This window comes from Pristiophorus japonicus, chromosome 5, assembly GCF_044704955.1.
Source record: "Pristiophorus japonicus isolate sPriJap1 chromosome 5, sPriJap1.hap1, whole genome shotgun sequence".
In the NCBI taxonomy this organism is placed as follows: Eukaryota; Metazoa; Chordata; class Chondrichthyes; family Pristiophoridae; genus Pristiophorus; species Pristiophorus japonicus.
The window spans coordinates 94,278,099-94,306,072 of record NC_091981.1 but is presented as its reverse complement, the minus strand read 5'-3'; the positions used below and the strand labels follow the sequence as shown (position 1 = coordinate 94,306,072).

General features: G+C 40.6%; 1 protein-coding gene across 4 annotated transcripts in view; it reads left to right on the top strand.

Annotated features, from left to right (window-relative positions):
* The window catches only part of nsun2 (NOP2/Sun RNA methyltransferase 2), a 78,014-nt gene that overhangs the window by 29,390 nt on the left and 20,650 nt on the right, over positions 1-27,974 (top strand). For 2 of the 4 annotated variants that reach the window (XM_070880776.1, XM_070880774.1), the window contains exons 2-14: positions 4,973-5,130; positions 7,098-7,202; positions 7,279-7,384; positions 10,215-10,286; positions 13,705-13,789; positions 16,772-16,967; positions 19,878-19,952; positions 22,796-22,926; positions 23,416-23,489; positions 23,931-24,061; positions 25,398-25,494; positions 26,721-26,845; positions 27,620-27,712. In XM_070880776.1, the coding sequence (XP_070736877.1) occupies positions 5,075-5,130; positions 7,098-7,202; positions 7,279-7,384; positions 10,215-10,286; positions 13,705-13,789; positions 16,772-16,967; positions 19,878-19,952; positions 22,796-22,926; positions 23,416-23,489; positions 23,931-24,061; positions 25,398-25,494; positions 26,721-26,845; positions 27,620-27,712 (1,346 nt within the window). In that variant the 5' untranslated portion in view covers positions 4,973-5,074. The other 2 variants (XM_070880772.1, XM_070880773.1) reach the window with 2 other exon arrangements.

The window sequence follows — 27,974 nt, the reverse complement described above, 5'->3', positions numbered from 1 at the left end:
CGTCTTTGAACGAAGCAGTTGAACCTTGGTGGCGGCTTCACTCCTCTCCTCTTTCTGTACTGGTTCTACAATGGCTGCATAGGAATGATAAAATGGATATTCTAATCAGCTCCACTGACAATGACCCTTGGTCAAAAAATCTGTTTTTGCTGTGTTTGTGTGTGTTGTGACCAGTGTGAGAAGTTTAGAGTCAGTCAGTCTAGACAGAAATAAGTATATGGGGTGAAGCAGGCCCACAAAATGGAATGTGTGAAATGGCATAACCATTGAACTAAGGAATGAAAGTTGGATATAAACATTTGTTGGCTGACACAGTTTCATAGGAATGACTGTAAAATCATGTGTACTCAAGTTCATAGTTGTGCTTTTCCCTTTCTTGCTTCTTCTTGGCTCTGTCGATCTTGGATTTATTAATGAAACGCGTGTAGCACTGCTGATGATATCCAATCGAATGTGGGATTGTTTGAGTCTTTCTGGTGCAATAACCAGCTCCAAATCTAAACGTTCGACGGCATTCTCTGCAATTTTAGCTTCTCTAGTTCCAAAAAATTTCCACTGATGAACACTCATGAAAAATTTTATTCAGCTAGAATCTGAAAAATAAATTATGTTGCCTTTGGCTCCTGCAACTACATGCATGCAGCACGCCATTGTTTCGGTACATGCAGTCAGACTCTAATCGATCCAGTACAGAGATCGTGATTGGGTGTGTCATGTATTCAACTATCATTGTAACCCATGTATAAGCTGACCTAAGTTGTACACCTTGAGAACATTGACCACAAGGGGTGAACTTGTGGGAGACACTCCTAACCTGGACTTTCAGGTATAAAAGGGGAAGCTCCACCCACCTTCATCACCTGAGGTCTTGGTAATAAAGGTAACTGGTATGGGCCTCGTGTGCATTTATACTGTATAGTAAGGACATATCAGGCTGATTTTGTGGTACGTACTGACAAATACAGCAGTTGTGATTGGTCATTTAAGTAACTCACAATTACATCATCACTCTGAGTTTTGACGAGATTTCTGCCTATTTTCTATAAAATGCACACTTTTTGAAGATGGGAACATTAATTTTTGTGATAAGTGGTCCCTAAACTAATATTGGTGTGAATATGAAGTACTTCCAGAGGGGACTACAGAAAAGCATTTTTTTGAGATTCGGCCCTTGGATTATTTCTATTATGCTCAGTATAAAAAATTAAAGGAAGGTTGTGACACAAACAAAAGTTGCCTCCATGGAGTTATTCTAGCTGGTGAGAGCAGCAAATACAAACACAAAACATATTTACATAGCAACTTTAACATAGTGAAATGTTCCAAGGCAGTTCACAGTAACGTAATCAGACAAAATTTGACATCAACTCATATCAGTAGATTAGGACAGGTGATCAAAAGCAAAGACAAAGAGGTAGGTTTTAAGGTGTGTGTTACAGAAGGGAGACGGAGAGGTTTAGGGAGGGAATTTCAACGGTTGGGTCCTAGAGAACTAAAAGCACGGCTGCTAATGGTGGAGCAGAGGAAATTGGGATGCATGAGGCCAGAATTGGAGGAATGCAGAGTAGTTAAGGAGTTGTAGGGCTGGAGGAGGTTACAGAGATTGAGAGGGGCGTGAATTAATTTGCTGAGCCTGAATTAGAGTGCCAGCGTTCTATATAAAAAGGCCCTTTCTCACATTTTGACATTTATTAAATAAGAATTTAACATTAAAATTTACATTGATATTCTCTCATCACACATTTAGTGTAAAATGACTAATGATAATTGACACTGTCTGGTTTACCAATGTATACATAATAACAATAAAATAGCACAATATTTAGTGTTTTTTATTTAGCCTGGGCCCTAAGCTCTGGAACTCCCTCCCTAAACCTCTCCATTTCTCTTTCCTCCTTCAAAACACTCCTTAAAACCTTCGTCTTTGACTCTGCTGTAATTTATTATCTGGCTCAGATAATAAATTTATCTTTTGTTTTAAAGCACTTCTGTGAAATGTTGTACTACGTTAAGGGCGCTATATACACAAGTTGTTGTAGTAGTATTTACGTAGGTATCTCGCGTCATGCGAAATGGGAATAGAGGGTGCCCCAGTTATTTGCCAGTCATGATGTACACCACGTGTAAAGAGTTACATTTGACGGATGCGGTGTAAATGGTCACAGTCCGAGACATTAAGGAGCGGCTGCGACAGTATCTTTAATTTTGCTACATTTTGCTGTGGTAGCGCGTGCACCGCACAGGCATCCAGGGCGCGCGGGGCTTCGTAAGGCACGTTGGGCAGAGCTGGTGCAGAGAGCGCTAGGGCTAGGGCTGGGGCTGTGCAGCGCAGCTTTCTCCCCAGTCTTTTGCACTCCCAACTTCAGGCTTTCCTTTCCCAGTGTCGTGCGCGGCTCAGGCCCGGTGTCCATCTCCGCGTTCTGCGGGGAGAATCACGTTTTCTCGGTTCTTCTCCGCCCTCTGCACCATGGGGAGACGAAAGAACAGACCTAGAAATCGCGACAGCACTGAAAACCCCGGCAGCAAACCTGTAGGTATTGAGTCGGACTCACGGTCCGGCCTCTTTAATCTATCAATATATTCGTTAAAAAAAAATTACTCCAAAAGTTGGGCCTCACCATTTCAAAATCTGTATTTTTTTTACTGCTCTGTTCCGCTTCCGACTTTCGTGTTAAAGTTTACGTCGGCCAGTAAGGGAACGCGAATTTTTTTCTTTAACTAATTTGTTTAAAGTTTTTTTTTCCTCATGGGCCCCGTTTTAGATTAAATCCATATTGCTGATACTAATTGATCTTAGTGTTGTAATGTCAACCCCGCCGTCTCATAAATCAAGAGCCATTTTCTTAAAATCAAGAGATTTGGTAGATATAACAAAAAGCAGAATTTTTTTGAATGGTGAGGAATGTTCGCATTCAGAGGGACCTGCGTGTCCTTGTACATGAATCACAGAAAGTTAACATGCAGGTACAGCAAGCAATTAGGAAAGCAGTTGTATGTTGGTTTTGTTACAAAAGGATTAGAGTATAAGAGTAAAGAAGTCTTACTACAATTATATTTTGTGAGGCCACACTTGGAGTACTGTGTACAGTTCTGGTCTTACCTAAGGAAATACATACTTGCCTTGGAGGGAGTGCAACGAAGGTTCACTACTGGATCCTGGGATGAGGGGATTGCCCGATGAGGAGAGATTGTGCAGACTTGGCCTATATTCCCTAGAATTTAGAAGAATGAGAGGTGATCTCATTGAAACATATAAAATTCTGAAGGGGCTTGACAAGGTAGATGTTGGGAGGATCTTTCCCCTGGCTGGGGAGTCTAGAACCAGGGGGTCACAGTCTCAAAATAAGGGGTTGGCCATTTAAGACTGATAAGAAATGTCTTCACTCAAAGGGTTCTGAGCAACCAAGCTCTTGGGGTTAATTGCTGAGTATATTCAAGACCGAGGTTGATAGAATGTTGGGAACTAAGGGAATCAAGGGATATGGGAATATTGTGGGAAGGTGGAGTTGAGGTAGAAGAGCAGCCATGATATTGAATGGTGGAGTGGGCTCGAGGGGTCAAATGGCCTACTCTTGTTCCTATTTATTATGTTCTTATGTACCTAAATCATGAGTTGCTTTTTTTTCTTCAAACATAAACCAATATAGATGAACTCCAGTTTTATCCTCACTACACAAGCATGTTCATCCTTATCACCTCGGATAATCAGGCTGAAAGCAAAAATCAAAATACTGAAGACCGATTAAACATTGTTTAAGAAGCATTAAATCAGATATTTCCCATTTAATTTGGAAATATCCAAACTTAATTGTGTATACCCTTCAGCTCGCCAAGGCAACACAGGCCTAAGAAGTCCTAACCTACCATATTATACAGTTGCTTAGCAGCAGACCAGTTATTGTAGGTGTTGAATGGAAACAGACTCCGTTGTCAATGCAGAAATGTTCATTTCCCCTTTTTCAAACCTCAATTTTTTTTTCCTGATTTTCTTCCTCTGAAATTGTAACAACAATTAATGGGAATATGTATTTAAACTGTGCGGTCCTCGGAGATGCCATTTTACCCATCTATGCGGCCATTATGACTCCAAGCTTTACAGACTCTGGTGAAGAGGGCGAGGAAAAACTTTGTACTAGAATCTTTTAGTTTTACAGCATGAATCCTATCTCTGTCCAGAATTCATGTACTTACAAAGCATTTTGTCCAGTTCCACGAGGCAGTAATCCTGCGAGAACTGACGGTTGTAGCTTGGCTGGGTCCAGTTTTACCAACTGTAAAGTGAGTTGAATCTTCTGCAAGTTCCTCATTGTGTCAAGCTGCTGGTCAGAAAGTTACAATGACTGCCAGGCGCTTTGCAGTGGAAGAGCGATGGAATCTCTGTTCCATTGATGACTGACGTTGCACAAAACCAATAGAGAAAGAACCTGGGCCTGGAAATGTTCTAGAATTGGAAGCTGTATCTAATGAGAACAGAAGGTGGGAGAAGTGAATATTTCCCCTCAAAATCGTGCCACTTGAGCTGGCTTAAGTGCCACTTAAGAGTAATGCTTTAGGGTGATGCTTGATTTTACTCAGAAATCACGTCTCAAGATAAATTTGTGTGAGGGGCTAATCCTGCAATGAGGCAATGGCGCTAATAACAGCCTTTTCCAAATCTTTGGGCAAATCAGCAAGTAGTCGAATAAATATCTGTAAAACAGGATTGGAGTGCCTGGGCTTTATGGGCCAGATTGCCAGGACTCTGAGGCTGTTGTTTTTGACAGCCCTATTGTAAATAACACACTTTCCTGTGCAAATAGATGGCACAAGGGCCAAACCTTTTACAAGATGTATATGTATATTTCAGTTGATAGCACATGGTACCATGCAGATGAGATTTGTTGCACTATACTATGGTAAAAATTGTAGAACTTGTTTAACAGTTGAATATATATTTTCTGCCTTAAGTTGTTTGGTTCTCTGCACCTTACAGGGTTGGGGAGCTGGTTACCAAGAGATTATTAAAGAAAACAAACTATATGAAGAATATTACCAAGGACAAAAGGTTGTTCCTGTTGGAGAATGGGACCAGTTCATGGCAACCATGAGAGAGCCATTGCCAGCTACTATTCGGATAACTGGGTACAAGAGGTAACTGAGTGAGAACTGGATTAGAAGATAAATGGCCCGAATTTGTGGTAAAAATAACGGTGAGGCTATAGTGCTCACCGTTATTAAGGAGTAAATCGGACATCAACTTTCGGTGTTAGCATATGCACAGTTAACTGCGGAAATCAGGAAGTTGCTGACTGAGTTGCCCTCCTTCAGAAGCGTCGCTCTAACAGTATCTTACTGAGAGACTTGCCATTCAGATACATGAAGGGTGTGAAGTTGGGGTACTTCCACACTAGATACCCACTAAACATGCCAGAAAATGTTAGGCCTTGTCTATTCAAGTAAGTTTTTAATGGTGTGATAAGTATTAATTACAGTCAAACTACTTCTGGCACTGAACATTTACTTTTAGAAGTGTGGAATGTCATTCGTTTTTAATTATTGTTGGAGATTTTTAAAAATTAAAAACATTTTTAAAAATGTTTTTTTATCTCAAAACCATCCTTCTTTCTCTTTATTTTGCTTTCTGTACATGATTTGGCATTGAATATTCTAACTCACACTTTCTGATTTAGTTTCTATGACTTAGTAAGGATTCTTCAATCTGGTTAAGGAGATACACCATTGCTTGCTTGCCCTGTTCACACAGGTTGCAGATCCCCTGTGGAGGGTGCTGCACTGTTTTGGATTTCTAATAACTGTAAATCACAGTGCTGTTGGCGAGTGCAAGTGTAATGAACGGTGAGTGCCATTCGTTCACTGCTGAGCGCAAAATCCGGGCACATGTACCAGTGGTAAAGAAAAGAAAGAATTTGCATTTATATAGTGGCTTCCATGTCCTCCATTCCCCAAAGTGCTTCACAGCCAACGAATAACTTTTGAAGTGTCGTCACAGGTGTAGCCTAGACAAAAGCACCTGCCAATCTCTGTACAGCAAGATCCCACAAACAGTAACGCTGATCTGTTTTGCGACTGCGGCTGTACCAACCCCCCCCAATTAAATAGCACACTGCTAACACTTGCACTATTTTGAAGTAGCATTGTACATTGGAATTTGCATGTTGTAGATTTTTCAAATTGACGGGACAATAACGACAGATCGGCTTTGTGTCGGCTAAAATAACCAGTCAAATGAATTTTCAGGTGCAGATATTGTAGCGCAATGTGGTATTTTTATGCACCTGCTATACTAAAGAAGCAGTGTGTTACGTACAAATGGCTTTCTGTGGCCTTTTGACATAAGCAATTCAGTGAGGTTTATATCAGTTATGTGCTTCAGTTTCATGAAGCCTCTTGTGTAGGTAGTCTAGCAATACACTTCTATTACAAGGTTCTTCCTTGTGGAATGCTCAATGAGAGAACACGCCACCAAACCGATAGAAATTTTGTTTTAAGGATATTTTTTTTGTTTTGAAACTAAAATTGTTTATCAAGATTATTTAAATTGAAAATTTAAAGTAATAATGCATTTATGCCCTGTGACAATACAGCGCCTCATAATATTTACCCAAGATTAAAATACAGTATTAATGCTATAAATGGAACCTTTTTTAAAATGCAGTGGTATAACTTGCAGTAGTCAGCTGCTGACTCAATTTGCCTAGCAAGCTGATCCCAATCATTTCTGGGTCAAATATTTTTATCGCTATGAATTCTTGATTTTTAAAATAGCCTGCCTATTCTCTTAGCACCACTCTCTGTGGTCATCTATTTTTTGTAAACTTAAGGAAAGAACAGCTTCCATTTAAAACTTAAGTTAATTTTGTTTTTAAAAATGTATTCGGATGTAAGAGTTTATTGAGCAAAGCATTTACTTTTGGCACGCACCCTGTAATGTGTATACGTGTGTTTTATAAATGTTCTGGAAGCAGAGTAGGTTTTTTCTTGGAGAAATTTACTTTTCTTACACACAAACTTTAATATTGGTCACATCATTTTCTTCAGAAATTGTTTGATTTATTTTTTTTTTGCTTTTTCTTCCTTTTCCTGTTTGTTTTGTAAAGTCATGCGGAAGAGATTTTGCATTGTCTAAAAACCAAATACTTCCAAGAACTACAAGACTTGGAGGTGGACGGGCAAAAGATTGAGGCTCCGCAACTTTTGAGCTGGTAAGAAAGGCACACAAATTAGTGGTCTTGATGTTGTTCTCCAACAGTTGGATTAAAATGAAGATTTCTCTTGCAGGTATCCAAGTGAATTGGCTTGGCATATTAACATTAGCAGGAAGATGCTAAGAAAGTCACCAGTCTTGGAGAAGTTCCACCAGTTCCTTGTTAGTGAGACTGAATCTGTAAGTATTCAGGAATGCTTCACTTAAAAAAGACAGTTCAGTAAAATGATGAGGAAAGCTTACACAAATAGAAATGCAAGAGAAACAAATTCTGCAATTTACTTCATAAATTTTACTGTTTTATTAATGGATCTGTATCGTAAAATAAAAATATTGGATCATTCTATCACAAATACTGGAACTCTGAATATATTTGTGTTGGATATTTCTACCTGCTATTTATATTTTATTATTTTGTATAACTTGTGGGATGCAAAGATACTCACATAATTTTCTTTAAATCTAAAAATTTCCACAGCTAACGGAAATGTTATTAACAATGCAAACAATTTTTAACCTAGAAATATTCAGTTATTAATTCTTACCAAGGTAACTTTCATTTCAACTAGCTATTGAGATTTATTAACTTTTAGACATGTACAGACTCGATGAAGATTTTCTTGAGGTGGTAATTGTTCACTTAAAGCAATGCTGTCCAAAAGATCTTTAATGCATCACATTTCAGATCCAGTGTGCTGCAAATTCTTCTATTTTATTTGCTATTCTTTTAGTTGTTCATTAAGTAACCGAGAGGGTTGATAAGGTAGTGCAGTAGATGTATATATGGACTATGAAAAGGCATTTGATAAAGTACCTCACAACAGACTGATTCGGAAAATAGAAGCACGTGGTATTAAAGGGACAGTGGTAACTTGGGTATGAAATTGGCTAAGGGATAGGAGGCAGAGAGTAGTGGTGACTGGATGTTTTTCTGGCTGGAGAGAAGTATGTTGTGGTGTCCCCCAGAGATCAGGATTAGAATCATGCTTTTAATAAGAACAATAAGAAATAGGAGCAGAAGAAGGCCATAAGGCCCCTCGAGCTTGCTCCGCCATCAGCTCCACTTCCCTGCCAGCTTCCCATAACCCCTTATCCCCTTATCGTTTAAGAAACTGTCTATTTCTGTCTGAAATTTATTTAATGTCCCAGCTTCCACAGCTCTCTGAGGCAGCGAATTCCACAGATTCACAACCCTCAGAAGAAATTTCTCCTCATCTCAGTTCTAAATGGGCGGCCCCTTTATTCTAAGACCATGCCCTCTAGTTCTAGTCTCCCCCACCAGTGGCAACATCCTCTCTGCATCCACCTTGTCGAGCCCCCTCATAATCTTAGATGTTTCTATAAGATCACCTCTCATTCTTCTGAATTCCAATGAGTAGAGGCCCAACCTACTCAACCTTTCCTCATAAGTCAACCCCCTCATCCCCGGGATCAACCTAGTGAACCTTCTCTGAACTGCCTCCACAGCGAGTATATCCTTTCGTAAATATGGAAACCAAAACTGCATGCAGTATTCCAGGTGTGGCCTCAGCAATTCCCTGTATAGTTGGTGCAAGACTTCCCTGCTTTTATACTCCATCCCCTTTGTAATAAAGACTAAGATTCCATTGGCCTTCCTGATCTCTTGCTGTACCTGCATACTATCCTTTTGTGTTTCATGCACACAAGTACCCCCAGGTCCCGCTGTACTGCAGCACTTTGCAATCTTTCTCCATTTAAATAATAACTTGCTCTTTGATTTTTTTTCTGCCAAAGTGCATGACCTCACACTTTTCAACATTATACTCCATCTGCAAATTCTTGCCCACTCACTTAGCCTGTCAATGTCCTCCTGTTATAACATAACTGACCTGGACTTTGGTACAATGAGTGCAATTTTGAAGTTCGTGTTACAATACAAAACTTGGCATTGTAGAAAATAGTGAGCATGATGGTAGCAGATTTCAGGAGGACATAGACTGGTGAAATGGGCAGAAACAAGGCGGATACAATTTTAATGTGGCTAAGTGTGAAGTTATGCACTTTGGGAGAAACAACATGGAGTGGTAGTATAATTTAAATGGTACTATTTTGAGGGGGGTGCAAGAACAGAGGGACCTGGGGGTGCATATTCATAAATCTTTGAAGGTTGCAGGGCAAATTGAGAAGGTGGTTAAGAAAGTGTATGGGATACTTGGCTTTGTAAATAGGGGCATTGATTACAAAAACAAAGCCATGCTTAAACCATTACAAATCTCTAGTTAGGCCTCAGTCGAAGTATTGTGTACAATTCTGGGCACCACACTTTAGGAAGGATGTCGAGATTCTGGAGAGGGTACAGAGGTGGTTTACTCGACTGATAGCAGTGGTGAAGGAGTTCAGTTCAGTGGAGAAATTGGAGAAGCTGGGATTGTTCTCCTTAGGGCGGAGAAGGTTAAAGGGAGACCTAATGGAGGTATTCAAAATTAAGAGGGGTTTTGATGGAGTAAGTAGGGAGAAACTGTTTCCTCTGGCAAGTGGGTCAGTAACCAGAGATCATGGATTAAAATAATTGGCAAAAGAACTAGAGAGGAAATGAGGAGAAATTGCTTCACACGCAGGGTTGCTAGAAGATCTGGAACACCATACCTGAAATGGTGGTGAATCAGATTCTATTGTAATTTTTAAAAGGCATTTTGACATGTACTTGTAGCAGACTAATTTGCAGGGTTAATAGGGAAAAGCTGAAATGTCTGATTAAATTGGATAGCTCTTTCAAAGAGCCGGCACAGACATGACAGGCCCACTGGCTTCCTTCTGTGCTGTAAGATTCTATGATTGTATAGAATTGCAAGATTAATTGTGCATGGATTGTAATTAGCTGAGGCCTATCTTAATTTTAATTTTGTCATTCTCAAATTACTCCTAATAGGTCGTGTATCATTTAGGTAGTGCACCCACCTGTCTGAGTTAAGAGCCTGTGTCTTACTTTAAATTGTAGTCATTTGGGCTGTAACATGCTTCAATTACATATTTTTTTTCCTTTTTCCAGGGCAATATCAGTCGCCAGGAAGCTGTCAGTATGATCCCTCCTTTGCTGCTTGATATTAAGGCTCATCATAAGGTACAATAAATGTTTTTGCTGTATAGGAACAATGGGCTCAAGTTTCGGCCTGAGTTGCTCCTATTTTTTTGGAGCAACTAGTTTAGAATAGAGCATCTTAGAAATTGCAATTCTCGGCATTTGGTTTGCTCCAGTTCTAGTCAGTTAGAATAGTTTCATTTTAGAACAGATTTTTTTTTTCAAAAGAGGGCATGTCCAGCCACTTACGCCTGTTTTGCAAGTTTAGGCAGAAAAAACTTACTCCAAACTAACTTAGAATGGAGTAAGTAGATTTTTGTACGCTCAGAAAAACCTTGTCTACACATCAATCAAGCATAGGGAATGAAAGATGGGGGGGGGGAGGGGAATAGAGGGAAGTTTACAAACATTAAACATTTCACTTTTACAAATAAAGAGCCATCATCTATAATAAATAATAAATCAATAAATCAAATAATAAATCAATCAAAAACAATTAAGGTAAAATATTTTAAAAACAATCATTAAATAAAAAATTATTTCTTTGAGATGCGGAGAGGAGAGGGGGAGTAAGAGTAAGGGAGGTCGGGGGGGGAGGGGGAAAGAGAGGGAGGGAGGGTGGGGGGTGAGGGGGCTGAACGGGCCAGGCCGCCGAGGCTGAACCGGCCCCCAGCGAGATGCCGGGCCCCGCCGCCGTTGGGGTGTGGTGGGGGGAGGTGGAGGGAGCTGAACGGGAGGGAGGTCCAGTCCGATCTTCGCCCGGTGAGCCCATTTGGCCAGAGCTGGGTTCGGACCCCTCCCACGCAGCCTTGGGGGCCTGGAGCTTCTGCACATGCACGTGCATGTGCAGAGGTCCCGCACTGTTTTCAGGCCAGGACCTGGCTCTGCCCCCGACCCCTTGTGCTGCGCCACACCGAGCAGGAAGACGTCCTGAAGAGACTGGAGAATCACAAGGTAAGTTTTTGGCGCCCTTTTTCTTTCAGAAAGTCAGCGCACCTTATCGAGATGCCCATTTTACCAGATGGCGGAAACTTGGGCCAACAGTTCTGTACAGATTAATAATCGAAAAATATTTATTTTCCTGTCGGTATTCCAAAATATATCACCTGAGTTCAGCTAATCACTAGAGGGTGCAGTTGTACTACTTCTTTTGCATCATATGAAGTAGTTTTGGCTCAACATCAATTCAAAAATTGTAACAAAGCTTGGCACTGAAGCCCTGAGGTATATGGCCCCTTCTAGGAGATCATTCACACTAGATTGAGTTTGGACAGTGTTGCCTCATAATCTAGCTTACGTTCTGTTGCTACAAGCTAACTATATGGACCAGTTTACACTTTGAATAAACTATTCCAATTTTGTGAAAGTGAGCATAACCTTTTAAAAAGTAGGTTCTTAAGCAATTGGTTTTATTCTACTTAAGGCCACTTCAGAGGACGTTAAGTGTGGCTGGAGTTGTGTTGAGACTAGACCAGGAATCTTCCTATCCCTACAGGGCATTGGGTATAAATGAGGCTTTTTACAATGGCCCTGGAATTACGGTTGGAGGCCGCTGACCCGCAAAACATTTCTGAACTTTCCTCCTGGCTCCCAGGCTGCGGAGAGTTCGGATCTTAGGCCTATAGGCGTACGTAAAGGCTCACGGATCCCAGGGACACAGGTGGTTCGGAACAGTCTCTGGAATCACGTGGGCCAGGTCCTCCAATCACAAAGGAGGATTCCATTGCCGTCATTTCCGAACGGAATCCATTAATGGGATGCAATGGAATCCCCAAATAATTAAACAATTTAAGCAATTCTAATATATATAAATGTTCTAATTTTCAAATTTAATTAAAAGTCCTTTCATTACACAAATACAATAAAAATGTAACCTTTTGAAATAATTTAAATATTTGCATAAACTAATTTTAAATGTCATTTTTAATTTTCAATAACCTTTGTACTGGTAATAGCAGGCCCCTACACTTTTACCGGCCATAAGAGTGTCACGGGCAATTGCTGGGGAGTTTGCGCCAGCGAAAGTGATTTTCCAACAGATCATACGAACTGACTGGAAAATCACTTGCTGTTGAGGCGTAGTTTGACAGTTCCAGGTTTTTGCACATGTGCAAGATCGCAATTTCTGGGTTTTCGTGCATGTATAAGATCGCAAATTCCAGGTTTTCGCGCATGCGTAAACGGCTGAACGTATGCTGTCAAAGACAGCACAATTTCTGCCCCAACAATTCAGCAACTTTCAGGTTCACTTTTTTTTCTCTGTGCTAGTCCACAAATTAGCAAATTGTTTGCCATGGTGGAATTTGAGCACATAATCTCTGGGTTGCTCGTCAAATACCATAAATGCTACACTAGAGTGCCCATAATTTAAGGTTAGAAAGAATCTGGGAGAAAAATTCAGAGGATCATTGACCAAAGTAGCATCAGGGCAGGGTAATTGCAGGCTAGGGGATTGCCTATCTGAATTGTTGTTTCTTGTTGACGTGTGAGAAGATGTGGAGTGCTGGAGTATACCTCCCCAGATATGAGAACAGCATTTAAGTTTAGGATGGACTTGGGCTTTATAGAAAGCTGGAGGAATTGATGCGAGAAGTACTTGGTATGAAAGCTTCTTGGAGGAAGCTTTAGCAGTAAAGGAGATGTGCAAAATTCTTTGGAGATCAGTGTGTATAGTGACCAAAATAATGTGGAAGGTTGAAGGACTGATGCTAAAACTGTCAGTTAAGAGGTGGTAGCTGTTGCTTAGACTTGGGAGATCATCATAGGCAGTCCCTCGAAACGAGGATGACTTGCTTCCACGCCAAAAAGAGGATGAGTTCACAGGTGTTTCAATGAAGGACCCAAACTGCATCCTGAAGGGTGGAAGATGCCTGTGCGTGAATTCTTTTTAACGTGGCCATTGCACATCAGCCACCACAACTTAAAATCTGTTCTTCCTGTTTGTCAAAGATTACATTTTAATTATTTAAGGGCATGGAGATCAGGATGTAGTGATTTAGCAATTCTCTAAGAAAGAAAATGGTTTAAGGCCATTGATTTATGGTTTTCATGAATTGTGGAGTTCAATCTTCAAGATCCATTGCCACAATGCAGCATTTGACTTACTTACTTTAAATCAGTGACCCTGAAAATTATGTACCCCAGTGAAGTGCAACTATAGCCCTTAGCCCTGTGGATCCTGAACATAAGCATTCCGAGCCGTGCCCTTTCTGTTCTGATGGCATCTTAACAGGATTCTTCAAGACATTCAGTTTCAAAATGATAAAAGTAATCCTCTCCCAAGTAAAGAAATAGGGATGCTGTCAACTAAAATTTGTTCTCCATCTCACAAGTTTTGCCCCTCAAAATGTAAACTATTGCATTTTAGTGTTGTATAGTATTTGTGTGTTGGCATCCTCAGTTGAATTATGTTGTAAATTGAGTCATGGTGTCATTGTGAAATGCTTTTGTTGCTTGTTAGATTCTTGATATGTGTGCAGCACCCGGATCAAAGACTGCTCAGCTAATTGAGATGCTGCATTCTGACATGAATGTTGCTTTCCCAGGTAATTATCCTTTTTCTGATGGGAGGGCATTCAAACTTTCCAGTGCCAAAGGCTTCACTTTAGTATTTTTATTATTAAATAAGGGACCTTCTGAAGCTGCTACTCACTTCATTAATACCTGTAGATAGCAGTCGTTCTGATTTCAATGACCTGACAAATTAAAAGTGTGATGTCTGCTTATCCTAGTTAAGCATGAATGCTCAAGTCTTTTTCAAGTGGATCCTTATGTTATGAATTTGATTTGACCTACAATTTGTCTCCGAACTGAACATTGCAGGTTACGTTGCAGCTTGATTTCTTTTTTCAAACAATCCACTGAAATTGACATTTTAAAATGTTTCAAGCACAAAGCAGTGGGACAAAGACGGCCAATTTGTGAAATGCTGTATTTTGCTCAGTTAAGGTTTTTGACCATTTTTTTGAAAGTAATACACAAGCAGGACAAATGTACATTTTTAAAATCTGTTTCAGGTTGTCTATGGTTTAATAATTTTTTTTCTATTTCGACACTTCAAATTTTGCCACACGTGTGTAGCTGCCCAAAACTGGAAGGCAACTGGAGCAACTTTAGTTGTGATCTTTTCCTGATGGAGCTCTGTTTTAATTAAAATTATTATTAATGTGGTGCTCTCCTCCCCTGTTTCTAGCAAAATAGGATGCGTGTTTTCAATCTGCAATTATTGTTGATGGCTGGTGGGAGGGTTAGCTTGCTCTTCATACATAGTCTCAAGTATGTCTCGGCTTGATGCTATTACTAAAACTGTTAATCTTTTTGCTTTCAACATATTAATGATACTGCAACTTTTATTATCCCCAGTGAGGGAGGTTATAGGTGGGGGGAGTGAGGAGTTGAAAATACGTACAGCAGGAGTACTGCTGAAGCATATGTACACTGTTTTCAGCCAGTTGCCGGTGTCCTTCTAGGTGATAGAGGTCGTGCGTTTGATAGGTGCTGTCGAAGAAGCCTTCGCGAATTGCTGCAGTGCATCTTTGTCCTGGATGGTGTTGAGTTTCTGAAATGTTGTTGGAGCTGCACTCATCCAGGCAAATGGAGAGTATTCCATCACACCCCTGACTTGTGCCTTGTAGATGGTGGAAAGGTTTAGGGGGTCAGGAGGTGAGACACTCGCCACAGAATATCCAGCCTCTGACCTGCTCTTGTAGCCACAGTATTTATGTGGCTGGTTCATTTGCCCGCAAGGGTATTGATGATGGGATTCGGTGATGGTAATTCCATTGAATGTCATGGGGCGGTGGTTAGACTCTCTTGTTGGAGATAGTCATTGCCTGACCTTTGTGTGGTACAAATGTTACTTGCCACTTATTAGCCCAAGCCTGAATATCATGCAGGTTTTGTTACATGCAGGCATGGACTGCTTTGTTATGAAGAGTTGCGAATGGATCTGTGCACTGCAATCATCAGTGATGAAGAGAAGGTCATTGATGAAACAGCTGAAGATGGTTGGGCCTAGGTCACTGCCCTGAGGAACTCCTGCAGCGATGTCCTGGGGCTGTGATGGATTGGTCTCCGACAACCACAATTATCTTCCTTTGTGCTAGATATGACTCCAGCCAGTGTTGAGTTTTTCCCCTGATTCCCGTTGACTTCAATTTTACTAGGGCTACTTGATGTCACACGCTGTAAAATCCTGCCTTGATTTCAAGGGCAGTCACTTTCCCCTCACTTGGAATTCAGCTCTTTTGTCTGTTTGGACCAAGGTTGTAATGAGGTCTGGAGCTGAGTGGTCCTGTCGGAACCCAAACTGGGCATCGGTGAGCATGTTATTGGTGAATAAGTGGAGCATGATAGTACTGTTGATGACACCTTCCATCACTTTGCTGATGATTGAGAGTAGACTGATGGGGTAGTAATTGGGCAGATTGGATTTATCCTGCTTTTTGTGGACAGGACATACCTGGGCGGTTTTCCACATTTTCACTGTTTAGCATGCAATGTAGTTCTGTGTTGTAGCATCCCCAGGTTGGTCCTCAATTTTAGGTATGCCTGGTGCTGCTGTTGGCGGCATGCTGTTCTACACTCTTCATTGAACCAGGGTTGGTCCCCTGGCTTGATGGTAATGGTAGAGTGAGGGATCTACCAGGCCATGAGGTTACAGATTGTGGTGGAATACAATTCTGATGCTGGCCCACAGTGCCTCATGGATTACCAGTTTTGAGCTGCTATATATATTCTGCCGCACAACACGATGGAGGGTGTCTTCACTGTGAAGACAGGACGTAGTCTCCACTAGCACTGCGCAGTGGTCACTGTTACCACTGTCCTGCTGGTGGGACTGGACATACCCAGGGATAGTGATGTAGTATGGGACGTTGACTGATCTGTATGACTGTCTTGACTAGTCTGTGGGACAGCTCTCCAAATTTTGGCACAAGTACCCTGATGTTGGTGAGGAGGATTTTGCAGGGCTGGGTGTGCCGTTGTCGTGTCCGAAGCTGGTTTTACTACTTTATTTTCCGTAGCGGTTTGGCACAACTGAGGCTTGCTCGGCCATTTCAGAGGGCAGTTAAGAGCTGTGAATCACAAGTAAGGACGGCAGATTTCCTTCTGAGGAGACATTAGTGAACCAGATGGGTTTTTACGACAATCCGGTAGTTTCATGGTGACCATTACTGATACTAGTTCTTTAATCCAGATTTTATTTAGTTAACTGAATTTAAATTCCCCAACTACTGTGGTGTGATTTGAACTCAAGTCTCCAGATCATTAATAACATTACCATTATGCTACCATTCCCCTAATATTACAGGGAATGTTTGAAGGCTGCGATAGTCAAGGGATTCAGATTGAGCAAAAGAGTGAAGCTTGAGCAGTTTCTTAATGACCTTTCAACCATGTGATTTGTGTACTCTGTAGAATAACTTATTTTTTCATATTTACTGATTTTTCTTTTTCAGTATCATCACATTGGAATTCAAGTTTTGGAATTTTATACTAATATTTTGTTTTCTTTGTTTTGTAAGAGGGTTTTGTAATTGCTAATGACGTTGATAACAAGCGATGTTACCTGTTGGTTCATCAGTCAAAGCGCTTGCACAGCCCTTGCATTATGGTCGTAAATCATGATGCATCAAACATACCAAGATTACAGATGATGGATGCTGATGGTCAAAGGGACATTCTCTTCTATGACCGGATTTTGTGCGATGTACCATGCAGGTATAGTAAGTCTTTTGCATGGTAAAAATGCTATGAATGTATTACTATCTTAGTAGCTGAAAGAGATTTCTTCATTACAGTTAAATATGCACTATCTGGTTGCATGTTATTTACAAATGCAATTTTGCACACTGATTCATGATTTGATATTTCCGTCCCTGCCTCGGCTCATCTGCTGCTGAAACCCTCATCTATGCCTTTGTTACCTCTAGACTTGATTAGCCCCAACGCACTCTTGGCTGACCTCCCACATTCTACCTTATGTAAACTTGAGGTCATCCAAAACTCGGCTGTCCGTGTCCTAACTCGCACCAAGTCCCGTTCACCCATCATCCCTGTGCTCGCTGACCTACATTGGCTCCCAGTTAAGCAACGCCTTGATTTTCAAAATTCTCATCCTTGTTTACAAATCCCTTCATTGCCTCGCCCCTCCCTATCTCTGTAATCTCCTTAACCCTCATAACTCCCTAAGATATCGGCGCTCCTCAAATTCTGCCCTCTTGAGCATCCCTAATTATAATCGCTCAACCATTGGTGGCCATGCCTTCAGCTGCCTTGGCCCGAAGCTCTGGAACTCCCTCCCTAAACCCCTTCACCTCTCTATCTCTATCTCTCTTTTACTCCTTTAAGATGCTCCTTAAAACCTTTTGGTCATCTGCTGTAATTTCTTCTTGTATGTCTCGGTGTTAAATTTTTGTCTTGTGACACTCCTGTGAAGTGCCTTGCGATGTTTTACTATGTTAAAGATGCTATATAAATACAAGATGTTGTTTGTTGTTCTCTTGGAAAGCTTCATCTGTACATATGACAATGACCTTTTATTACAAGGAGGAAAGTGTATTTAGTGTAGTGTAGCTTGTCGTCATTATGTTTCATAATTAGACACTAAAACCCATTACAAACTGATGCTTTGGATGGTGAAGTACAGGCTACCAACATTTAGAATTTTGAGAGCATCTGGAGTACGTTGATGTGAATGAAGCAATGGTGTTGAGGTATAATTAGCTGTTGCAGATCATTTAAGATCTACTTAAACTGCTTGTTTTTGTGTAATTTTTGTACATTGTTTTAAAGGGAGGTGAACAAAGGCAAAAACGCATCCAAATAAGCATTTTGTAGGAAGGGTTGACATTCAATAGTTTCTTTTAGTGTGTGTATGCATGTATACGCAGATCTGTATCTAACATCCTTTAACATAGCTGCTAGGGTGTGTGCAAGAGTTGCCCAGTTTATTTTTCTTTTCCCTTTGCTATGGAGAGTAGTTCTTGACCTCTACTTGGTACGTCCCCGATACATTGGAGTGAAAGGGAAATTTCTCTGTTATGAACCCATGTCTTGCCATTCTAGTAGCCCATTAATTGTCCAACAAGCTGTGCCATTGTATTGCTGTGATGTGAAGTTATTTTAGGAAAAGCAATTTAAACCATATCTGGCACTTAAGATTGAACTTTTGAGCATTTGGCTGCTCGAGGTACTGGGTTTGGTCCTCAAGATACTCATTCCCCCCCTTCCCCCCCCCTCCCTGTGATAAATACGCATTAATGCCACTGTCCAGGAGGGTAGAGATGCCTGCACCATGGATTTTGACATGAAACTTGTTGTCGGACACTGCTTTCCTTTAGTGCTGAAGTTATTCTGTGAGTTTTTGTTCGCCATTGAGCTGCGGCATGTCCTGTACAGCTGGAGCAGGACTTCCCTACTTTTACACTCCATTCCCCTTGCAATAAAGGCCTATCTATATCCCTTTGTAGATTCTTTGCATCTTCCTCGCAATTTGCTTTCCCATCTATCTTTGTATCATCAGCAAATTTGGCTACATTACACTCTGTCCCTTCATCCAAGTCATTAATATATATAGTGTAAATAGTGGAGGCCCCAGCACTGATCCCTTGGCATCCCACTAGTTACAGTTTGCCAACCTGAAAATGACCCATTTATCCAGACTCTGTTTTCTGTTAGTTAGCCAATCCTTTCTCCACGCTAATGTATTACCCCCAACCCCGTGAGCTCTTATTTTGTGCAGTAATCTTTGGTGTGGCACCTTATCGAATGCTTTCTGGAAATCCAAATACACCACATCCACTGGTTCTCCCTTATCCACCCTGCTTGTTACATCCTCAAAGAACGGCAGCAAATTTGTCAATCATGATTTCCCTTTCATAAAACCATGCTGAATCTGCTTGATTGAATTATGATTTTCTAAATGTCCTGCTACTACTTCCTTAATGATGGACTCCAGCATTTTCCCAATGACGGATGTTAGGCTAATTGGTCTATAGTTTCCTGCTTTCTGTCTCGCTCTTTTCTTAAATAGGGGTGTTATATTTGCGGTTTTCCAGTCCGCTGGGACCCCTCTGGAATTTTGGTAGGTTACAACCAATGCATCTGCTATCCCTGCAGCCACTTTTTTTAAAGACCCTAGGATGCATGCCATCAGGTCCAGGGGACTTGTCCACCTTTTGTCCCATTAGTTTGACTAGTACTTTATCTCTAGTGATTGTTTTAAGTCCCGTCCCCCCCCCCCCCCCCCCCCCCGCAATACTCCTTGATTATCAATTATTGGGATGTTTTTAGCGTCCTCTACTGTGAAGAGCGATACAAAATATTTGTTTCAAAGTCTCCGTCATTTCCCTGTTTCCCATTATTAATTCTCCAGTCTCATCCTCTAAGGGACCAACATTTACTTTAGCTACTTGTTTCCTTTTTATATACCTGTGGAAGCTCTTACTGTCTGTTTTTATATTTCTTGTTAGTTTCTCACATTGACGTTCTCAGTTAGGTATCCTAGTGCAAGCTTGTCCAGTGAGTGGAAATCAAATAAAGTGCAGGACTAGAGCTTGAATTGGGACAACCTACACATGTCTGTCAACTTATCTTTCTGTATTTTGAGAATGCACTTCTTAATTATAGTGGTGATGCAACCTTAAGAAAAAATATTGACGTGTGGAGAAAGTGGACGACCAGCAACAGTCTACAGTTGCATGGGTAAGTTATCTGCTATGTTTTGAGAAGAGCAGCTTGTGATTTCTACATTTATTTCTAAAGAAATTGGTCTGTTTTATCGATCATTATTGCTTTCTTTATAGTGGCAAACACAAACTGACCTAATGGATTTCTGAGTTCCAGCAATCTAGTTATAGAAAGCTAACATGGGTGCAGAAGGCACAGGTTGTATCTGTCCATTTTAGTGGAGATCTTTTGAGGAGGTTCTTGATCTGGTGGATAAGGATGAGGCAGTGGAGGTCATAAGCAGGATTTCAGGATTTGGCATTGTCCCAAGTAATTGACTAATTTGCACGGTGTGGGTCAATAGGATAGATAATAATTATTAGGCTGAGCAAAAGATGGTGGTGTGTGGGAAGTTATCTGGACGGAAGCTGGTTATCTGTGGAGTTCCACAGGGGTCAGTAATGGGGCCACTGATTTTTTTTAAATGAGTTCAAGATGTAATATTTTACAAGTATGTTCATTTGTTCAGCAAGACTGGTCTTCCCTATAATATTTTGAGGAGGTAACCAGGAGGGTTGATGAGGGTAGTGCATTTGATGTGATGTAAATGGATTGTAGCAAGGCTTTTAATAAGGTCCCATATGGCAGACTGGTGACGGAAGTAAAAGCTCATGGGATCCAGGGCAAGGTGGCAAGTTGAATCCAAAATTGGCTCCAAGGCAGGAAGCAAAGGGTAATGCAAGATGGATGTTTTTGTGACTGGAAGGCTGTTTCCAGCGGGGTTCTGCAGGGCTCAGTACAAGGACCCTTGCTTTTTGTGATTTAGACTTAAATGTAAGGGGTATGATTAAGAAGTTTGCAGATGATAAAAATTGGCCGTGTGGTTGGTAATGAAGAAGAAAGCTGTAGACTGCAGGAAGATATCAATGGGCAGGTGGGCAGAACAGTGGCAAATGGAATTCAATCCGGAAAAATGTGAGGGAATGCATTTGGAGAGGGGTAACAAGGCAAGGCATACACATTAAATGGTAGGACATTGAGAAGTGTAGAGGAACAAAGGGACCTTGGAGTGCATGTCCACAGATCCCTGAAGGTAGCAGGCAAAGTAGATAAGGTGGTTAAGAAGGCATAAGGAATACTTGTCTTTATTAGCCAAGGCATAGAATACAAGAGTAGGGAGGTTATGCTTGAATTGTATAAAACACTAGTTAGGCTACAGATAGAGTACCGCGTGCAGTTCTGGTCACCATATTACAGGAAGGATGTGATTGCACAAACAAGGGTACAGAGGAGATTTACGAGAATCCTTCTATATTGCCTGGACTAGAGAATTTTAGCTATGAGGAAAAGTTGGATAGGCTGGGCTTTTCTTTTGGAACAGAGGAGGCTGAGGGGAGACCTAATTGAGGTGTGTAAAATTGAGTGGCCTGAGTGGATAGGAAGGACCTATTTTCTTTAGCAGAAGAGTCAATACCCAGGGGGCATAAATTTAAAGTAATTGGTAGAAGGTTCAGAGGGGATTTGAGGAGAATATTTTTCACGAAGAAGATGGTGGGGGTCTGGAACTCATTGCTTGAAAGGGTGGTAGAGGCAGAAACCCTCATAGCATTTAAAAAGTACTTGGATATGCACTTGAAATGCTGTAATCTACAAGGATATAGACCAAGAGCTGGAAAGTGGGATTTGGCTGAATAGCTCTTTGTCGGCCAGCATGGACATGATGGGCCGAATGGCCTCCTCCTGTGCTGTAAATTTTCTATGATAAGCAGACCTCTCTAATACCTAGTTAAATGATAGAGAACCGTTGCTCTTTATATCAACACATGCCACTATATGGTGGATTGAATAGGACTTCATCAAAATGGCATTAGCTTCAAACCAATAGGTAGTTCTCCTTTTATATGCAATATTTAAATGAACAGTATACAGTTTTCACAGTGATAATTTAATTTTCCTACACACCAGTTGTGGAAAATGAGAATTTACAATCTCTAAATGAAGGCTAAGTTCCTGTTCAAAGCTGGTTCAGACATTTAAAATACAAGCAGCTGCCTCCTAAAATGCAGTTTGCCTTCTATGTAAAAGAGAGAAGTCGACTTGTATCCCTTGACATCTATGTGTAGGCAATATATCTTTAATTTAATTAGTCTACAGTGGACATTTCACAAACTTTGAAAGCAAAATAATTTGTACAGCACTTTTCATGTCCTCGGGCTATCCCAAAGCGCTTCACAACCAATGAATTACTTTTGAAGTTTAGTCACAGACGTTTTGTAAGTAGGCACAGCAGCCATTGCAAGGTCCCACTGACAAATGTCCAGTTAATCTGTTTTTAGAGGTATTGATTGAGGGATAAATGTTGGCGAGGGAATGAGAAGAGCTCCCCTGTTCCTCAAATAGTGGCGTAAGATTTTTTAACATCGAAAAGGCCTTCCTCAGTACTGCACTGGAATGTTGCCCGAGAGCGTGGTTTGAACATGTCATTGCCTAATAGTTCACTTGATTGCAACCAGTTTTATAAAAGAATCAGTATTTGGTGTGCAAATACACTCCTGATGCAATCAAACTCAGTTGATGTATGGTAGGGAAGTGCGCATTCAAAATTTTTGAAATCACTGGGATGATTGTGAAAGTCTGTTACTTCAGAAAAACTACATGGTGTCCAGCCAGCCATCTTGTGGTTTGCGAGTATCTGGCTGCTTTTCCTTGAACATCTGACCTAAATTATGGAAGTCTTCATCTTATCAAAACTAGCAATGCTCCAGTTTTTATTCTACTATCGGTTTATGTAGTTGCCCTTAATTTTTTTAACGTTCTGATTTACTCAGGCATTTGTAGAGCAAAATTTTTGTCTGCTTTATAACTTCCATATTTTCAAGTTTACAGCAGAGAATTGCAATCCGTGGTGTGGAACAGTTGACAGTTGGAGGCAGAATGGTCTACTCTACCTGTTCTCTAAACCCTATTGAAAATGAAGCTGTGATAGCAGCAATTCTTGAGAAGAGTGAAGGTGAGCATGTCCAATGTTTACATTTACTGCATTTTTGTTAAAATAAAATTGTAAAAATAATCAGATTATAGATTCATCCTTTTTAATATGTAATAGCACAAATAGAGTACATGTAATGTAATATTTGGATTGGAGCTCGCCTTTAAAATTACTGTAATGAAAATGGAATGCTTCAAGAATACCTACGTCCTAAATGTAAAAATGTTCTGTTATACTAAAGTACTGAAGACACATTGAATGTTAATTTCACTTCTAGTTTGGGTTAGAACTTCAAATTCTTATAAAAGCTGGTGTTTTTCGTTGGTTTGAGTTTGGGGAAGAGAAAAATTATGTGAGCCTTGTGTTAAATTAATTTATTTGAATTGTCACTTCTGTGTGGGTATATAAAACTTTGCACTCCAATAAATTTAACTGATAATTTTAATGTGGATGTTTGAAGATGCTGATCTAAAGCTACAGATTAGTTGACAAAATGGTAATTTGTTGCAGGAACTCTTGAGTTAATTGACGTCTCATCCGAGTTGCCAGGGTTGAAGCGGATGCCTGGTTTAACATCGTGGAAGGTAATTCTTTTGAGCTGAAACTCTTCCTTTGATACTTCCTTTCTCTGTCCAAGATTCTCTAAAACACAATGGTTTTTTTCTGTACTGTAGAAACACTGAGGTCATCACTAAATCTTTCAACATACAATTGAAGCTGAGTTCAGTCAAAATTAGAAATGTGGCATCTTGTGGCTTTGCCATCAAATTAAAGGGCTTGAATTTGAATTCCAAACTTGATTGACTTTTGTAAATGCTGTGTCTTTTCTCCTCTTTTTCCCCCTCCTGCATTACAGAGTTTGCTGATCTTGGCTAGCAGTGAGGGGAGTGGGGGTACGGGGAGGGGGATGAGAAGATGAGGTTTGAAGATAAGGAGACTGCAGATTAAAAAAAATGTTTTATATTGTATTGGTGCACACATTGAATAAATTGCTTTATCTGATTGTAAAATCTATTTGCTGTCAGGTAATGACCAGAGAAGGTCATTGGTATGCTGAGTGGTCAGAGGTGCCAGAGAACAAACACACACAGATCCGCCCTACAATGTTCCCAAGCAAAGACCCTGAAAAGCTCAAAATAATGAATCTGGAGAGATGGTTAGTTGTGGCCAGTTCTTTTAATATTACTAATGCGATGTGTACAATATTTAGACTTGAAGGTAAAATTATAACTAATTTAAATTGTGTAGCCTCTGAATAAATGTGTAGTTCATGTTTTGAGTTTTTCATTTAATTGAGCTTGAGACTAACCTCGGCCATGTCCATGATTAGCAAATGCCTCAACCCATCATTACAAAATTTCCGAGAGATTTGATTCCACTACAGCTTGTTAACCTTGTCTCTGCTATACCACGCTTATTTTAAACCTCTTCTCTACGGCGGTCCCTCGTATCGAGGATGACTTGCTTCCACACCAAAAAGGGACGAGTTCACAGGTGTTTCGATGAAGGACCTGATATTCCTGGTCCCGAAATACATGTTACAAGGTGGAAGATGCCTGTGCGTGGATTTTTTTTAACGTGTAGTGGCTGTTGCACACCAGCCACCACACGGGCTTGACCGAGCTAGGTCTTGGTCCAGTAGCAAGGATTAATCAAGACTACTGGAGACTAGCTCTCTGCACTAACCTAGTGCGCGCACACATCGCAGTGTGGGCTGGCCAGTGCTGCCCCAGGGCCTTCGCCTCTCCTGGGCCCCGTTCACGTCGCTCCACGATCACTCGCCACTCCTTCGCCCCGACCTTGCTGCACCGGCCCACGCTCCAATCACCGACCTGGACCTTGGTGACGTCCAATCCAGTCGCCCACTTGCACCAGCTCGCACTGCTCCCTGAAGTGGTATGCTGCCACGCTGTCCAGGGGCGGCTCGCCTTTTCTGGTGCCGACCTGCCTCTGGTGTTTGCTCACAGGTTGGGGCCGCCACGCTGCGGTAGCATATACATGTACTAGCAATAAAATGGTATTTTATAAAAATATAAAATTACATTACGAGACATTACTGACTCAACTTTTGAACTTTTAAATACTTTATAAATCATTCACAAAAGACAAAATATTTTTGTCTAATTTTTTTATGCATGTAGCTTTGTTAATTTGTGAAATTATCCTAAGTTTTAGTTTGCATAAACTGTAATCTTAATCATAATATTTTGGCAAATGTGCTTTGGTTTGGGTTTTCATCAGGATTGCTAAATTGAAGGAAACTGGAAATTGAGAATTGGGGAACAAATACCCTTCTGTCTCTGCCAAAGTATCAAAACCTCTGGTTCCATTCATCTCGCTTGGCATTTTGATTCTATAACCATTATTTTTTTTTAGGCTTTTTTTGTAGGATTCTAAATATTTGAAAAAACTGTAATTTGTTGCATAATTGGTTCACATGAACGAGATGCTTGCAGCAATACTTGTCTTGTATGTCTACCCAATCTTTACAGCATTCGGATACTTCCTCATCATCAGAATACTGGAGGATTTTTTGTAGCTGTTTTGGAGAAAAAGGCTCCAATGCCATGGAACAAACGAGAACCAAAGGTAACTTGTTCTGCCTGTTAGAAACATTTTTTCAAATGTTACTATTTTTCGCTTTTTATTCCCATCTTTTACTGTTCACTAACACATGTTATGCATTATTCACTCAACTGAGAAAGTGGGCAGGTGTCCTGCTCATCGTTGCCTGTTGGATGGAGTGATTTGCAAGGAGTTGTACAAGAGCAGTTTGGGCTAACTTTTTTTCCCCTCTACTTCTTCCTTGCTTCCTGTAAGGAATTGTCTTCGTCATGCCTGCTGCAATCATTTAAACAATCTATACTGGTACATGTATCAATAGGCTAATCCCATTTTATAAGATTATTTTTTGTAACTTGACATCTGTGCATTTGAATCTTTGTTGACTCCATTGTTACCACGCCCCTTATCTCTGCAAGCTATTTTTGTTAACACCGACAGGAATGTCTCCCCCATCAGTACCACCCTCTTGCCAAATGCCTGGATGCTATGCAAGTCAGGATATTTGACTACAGTGTTCTCTTTAAATTGTGCAGTCACATAGTGCTCACCACATCACAGCTGGTGAACCAGCTTTTAAATTGGGGGGAAAAAAAGGATGCGCGGAATTTTGAATGGACCGCGCGGAGCATTGCTCGACGATGCTTAGTTTAAACCATATTCTTACCAGCTCCTCTCGCCGGCAATTGAGGAATTCCTGGTCCTCAGGCAAGCTACGGCCAGTACAATATCAAACTGAGTGCCTAATGAACTCTAATTGAAGTTGTGCATATACATGATGTAAGATTTGTGGTTTTCAAAAAGATTTGATTGAATTCAATCACCAGAATATTGGCAAAAGCTGTGGCACCTCCTGTTCAAAATGGAATTTGACATTTTCCAGTCACCATAAACCACTGGCTCTTTAGAGATTCTTTGAAGGACTTGGTTGATGGGCCCAACAGCATTGCATCCCCGTTCCCATTTCTTCCCCCGCTCCATATACCTCATGTCTACTTCTGGCCTACTCCTCCTCCTATTTCTTATGTTCTTCTGTAATAATAAATCTTAATCCAGATACTGATTTCTTGCAAAGAATGGAAGGATGTGCATATAAAATTGAAGCTGCCAAGCCTGCAGTAGCTGAAATCCATTCTTGGGTTCCCACGTTGTCTGAAGAAAAATGATTGCTAGAAGAAACCACAGAGACTATGTAAAGTACCTATCTTTTCAAAATTAATTTAGCAACCATTTTAATGTGTATTTTTTGGCAGTTGAGACATAAAACAGCAGCTGTTGATACCCCAACTGAAGGTGCTGACGAGAAACTTGCAGTAATGGATGAAGCTAAAAAAAGTGATGGCGAAGAATCATCAGCCAGTAAAGATGGTGTTTGTTGGTAGGTTATAATGTGTGGAAATAACTCAGCATTTTCTTCCAATGTCACTTGCCCTCTTGTACATTTTAAGACAGCTTAGTGCAAATGTGGCACGGTGCGTAAGAGTTTCAAGGGCCCTAGCAGTCTGTGTTGTGAAATAACATAATGTGGGCTTATGCTCTTGATCCTCTGTAGTGAGCTACTTATGGTCAGCCATGTAGCTGGGGGGAGGCAGAGGATAGGTGCTTTCACATAGTGAAAGGGAGGAAAATCTGGGGTGAGTTTGTGGATTGTTTGCTGTACCTTATAGTGGCTGGTTTCAGAACATTATTGTAGGCATTGTGTAAATTGCCCACCTAAGTATAGTTTGAGTTGTAGTTCAAGGACATCCAAGAAACTAGAAGATGGGATCTTTTTTTCTTTTTTAGCTTTCCATTTCTGGCTGACATTGGCCACTAAAATAGAGTTTTTAAAAAGCAGTCAAGCTTGTTTAATATTTATGAAGTCAAAGTACTACTCTCATACGATTTGTAGCTCTACCTCTCAGTCTCTGTGATTAAATAGTCCATTACCAAACTTTAAAAAAAACTTGTGGTTTTTCAAATATTTTTAAATGCTTGATGCTGTTTGAGCAAATAGCAATTTTTAATTGCTGACATAGTAAGAGGTGAAAAGTGATGGCATATTCGAGACTGAAAGGGATGAATCAGGATGTAAGTGAGTATCTTTTCTGCAATTTCTTGTAAATTTTGCATCAAAGTAATTCTTGTGTGAAAACTCAATTTTCTTCTTTAGTCCACCGCCATCGAAGAAAATGAAACTCTTTGGATTCAAAGAAGACCCGTTTGTGTTCCTGAGTGAAGATGATCCGATATTTCTACCAATTCAGTAAGACATCTTTGGATGTGCTGGTTCTGTTTTGTTGTCTGACTGGGAATGAAAAGGTTTAGCTGTGGCCAATGACCAATTCCTACTGTTTTGAGTCGGGCTGTGTTTTCGTGTCCATCTTGCTCACTTTATAGTTGTACATACTGATACTAATGAGTCTAGCTTGTTGAACTTTAATGCATAGGGATATTAAGAACAGGAGAAGGCTCTTTGTTCCCTTGAGCCTGTTTCACCATTCAATTAGATAATTGCTGATCTGCAC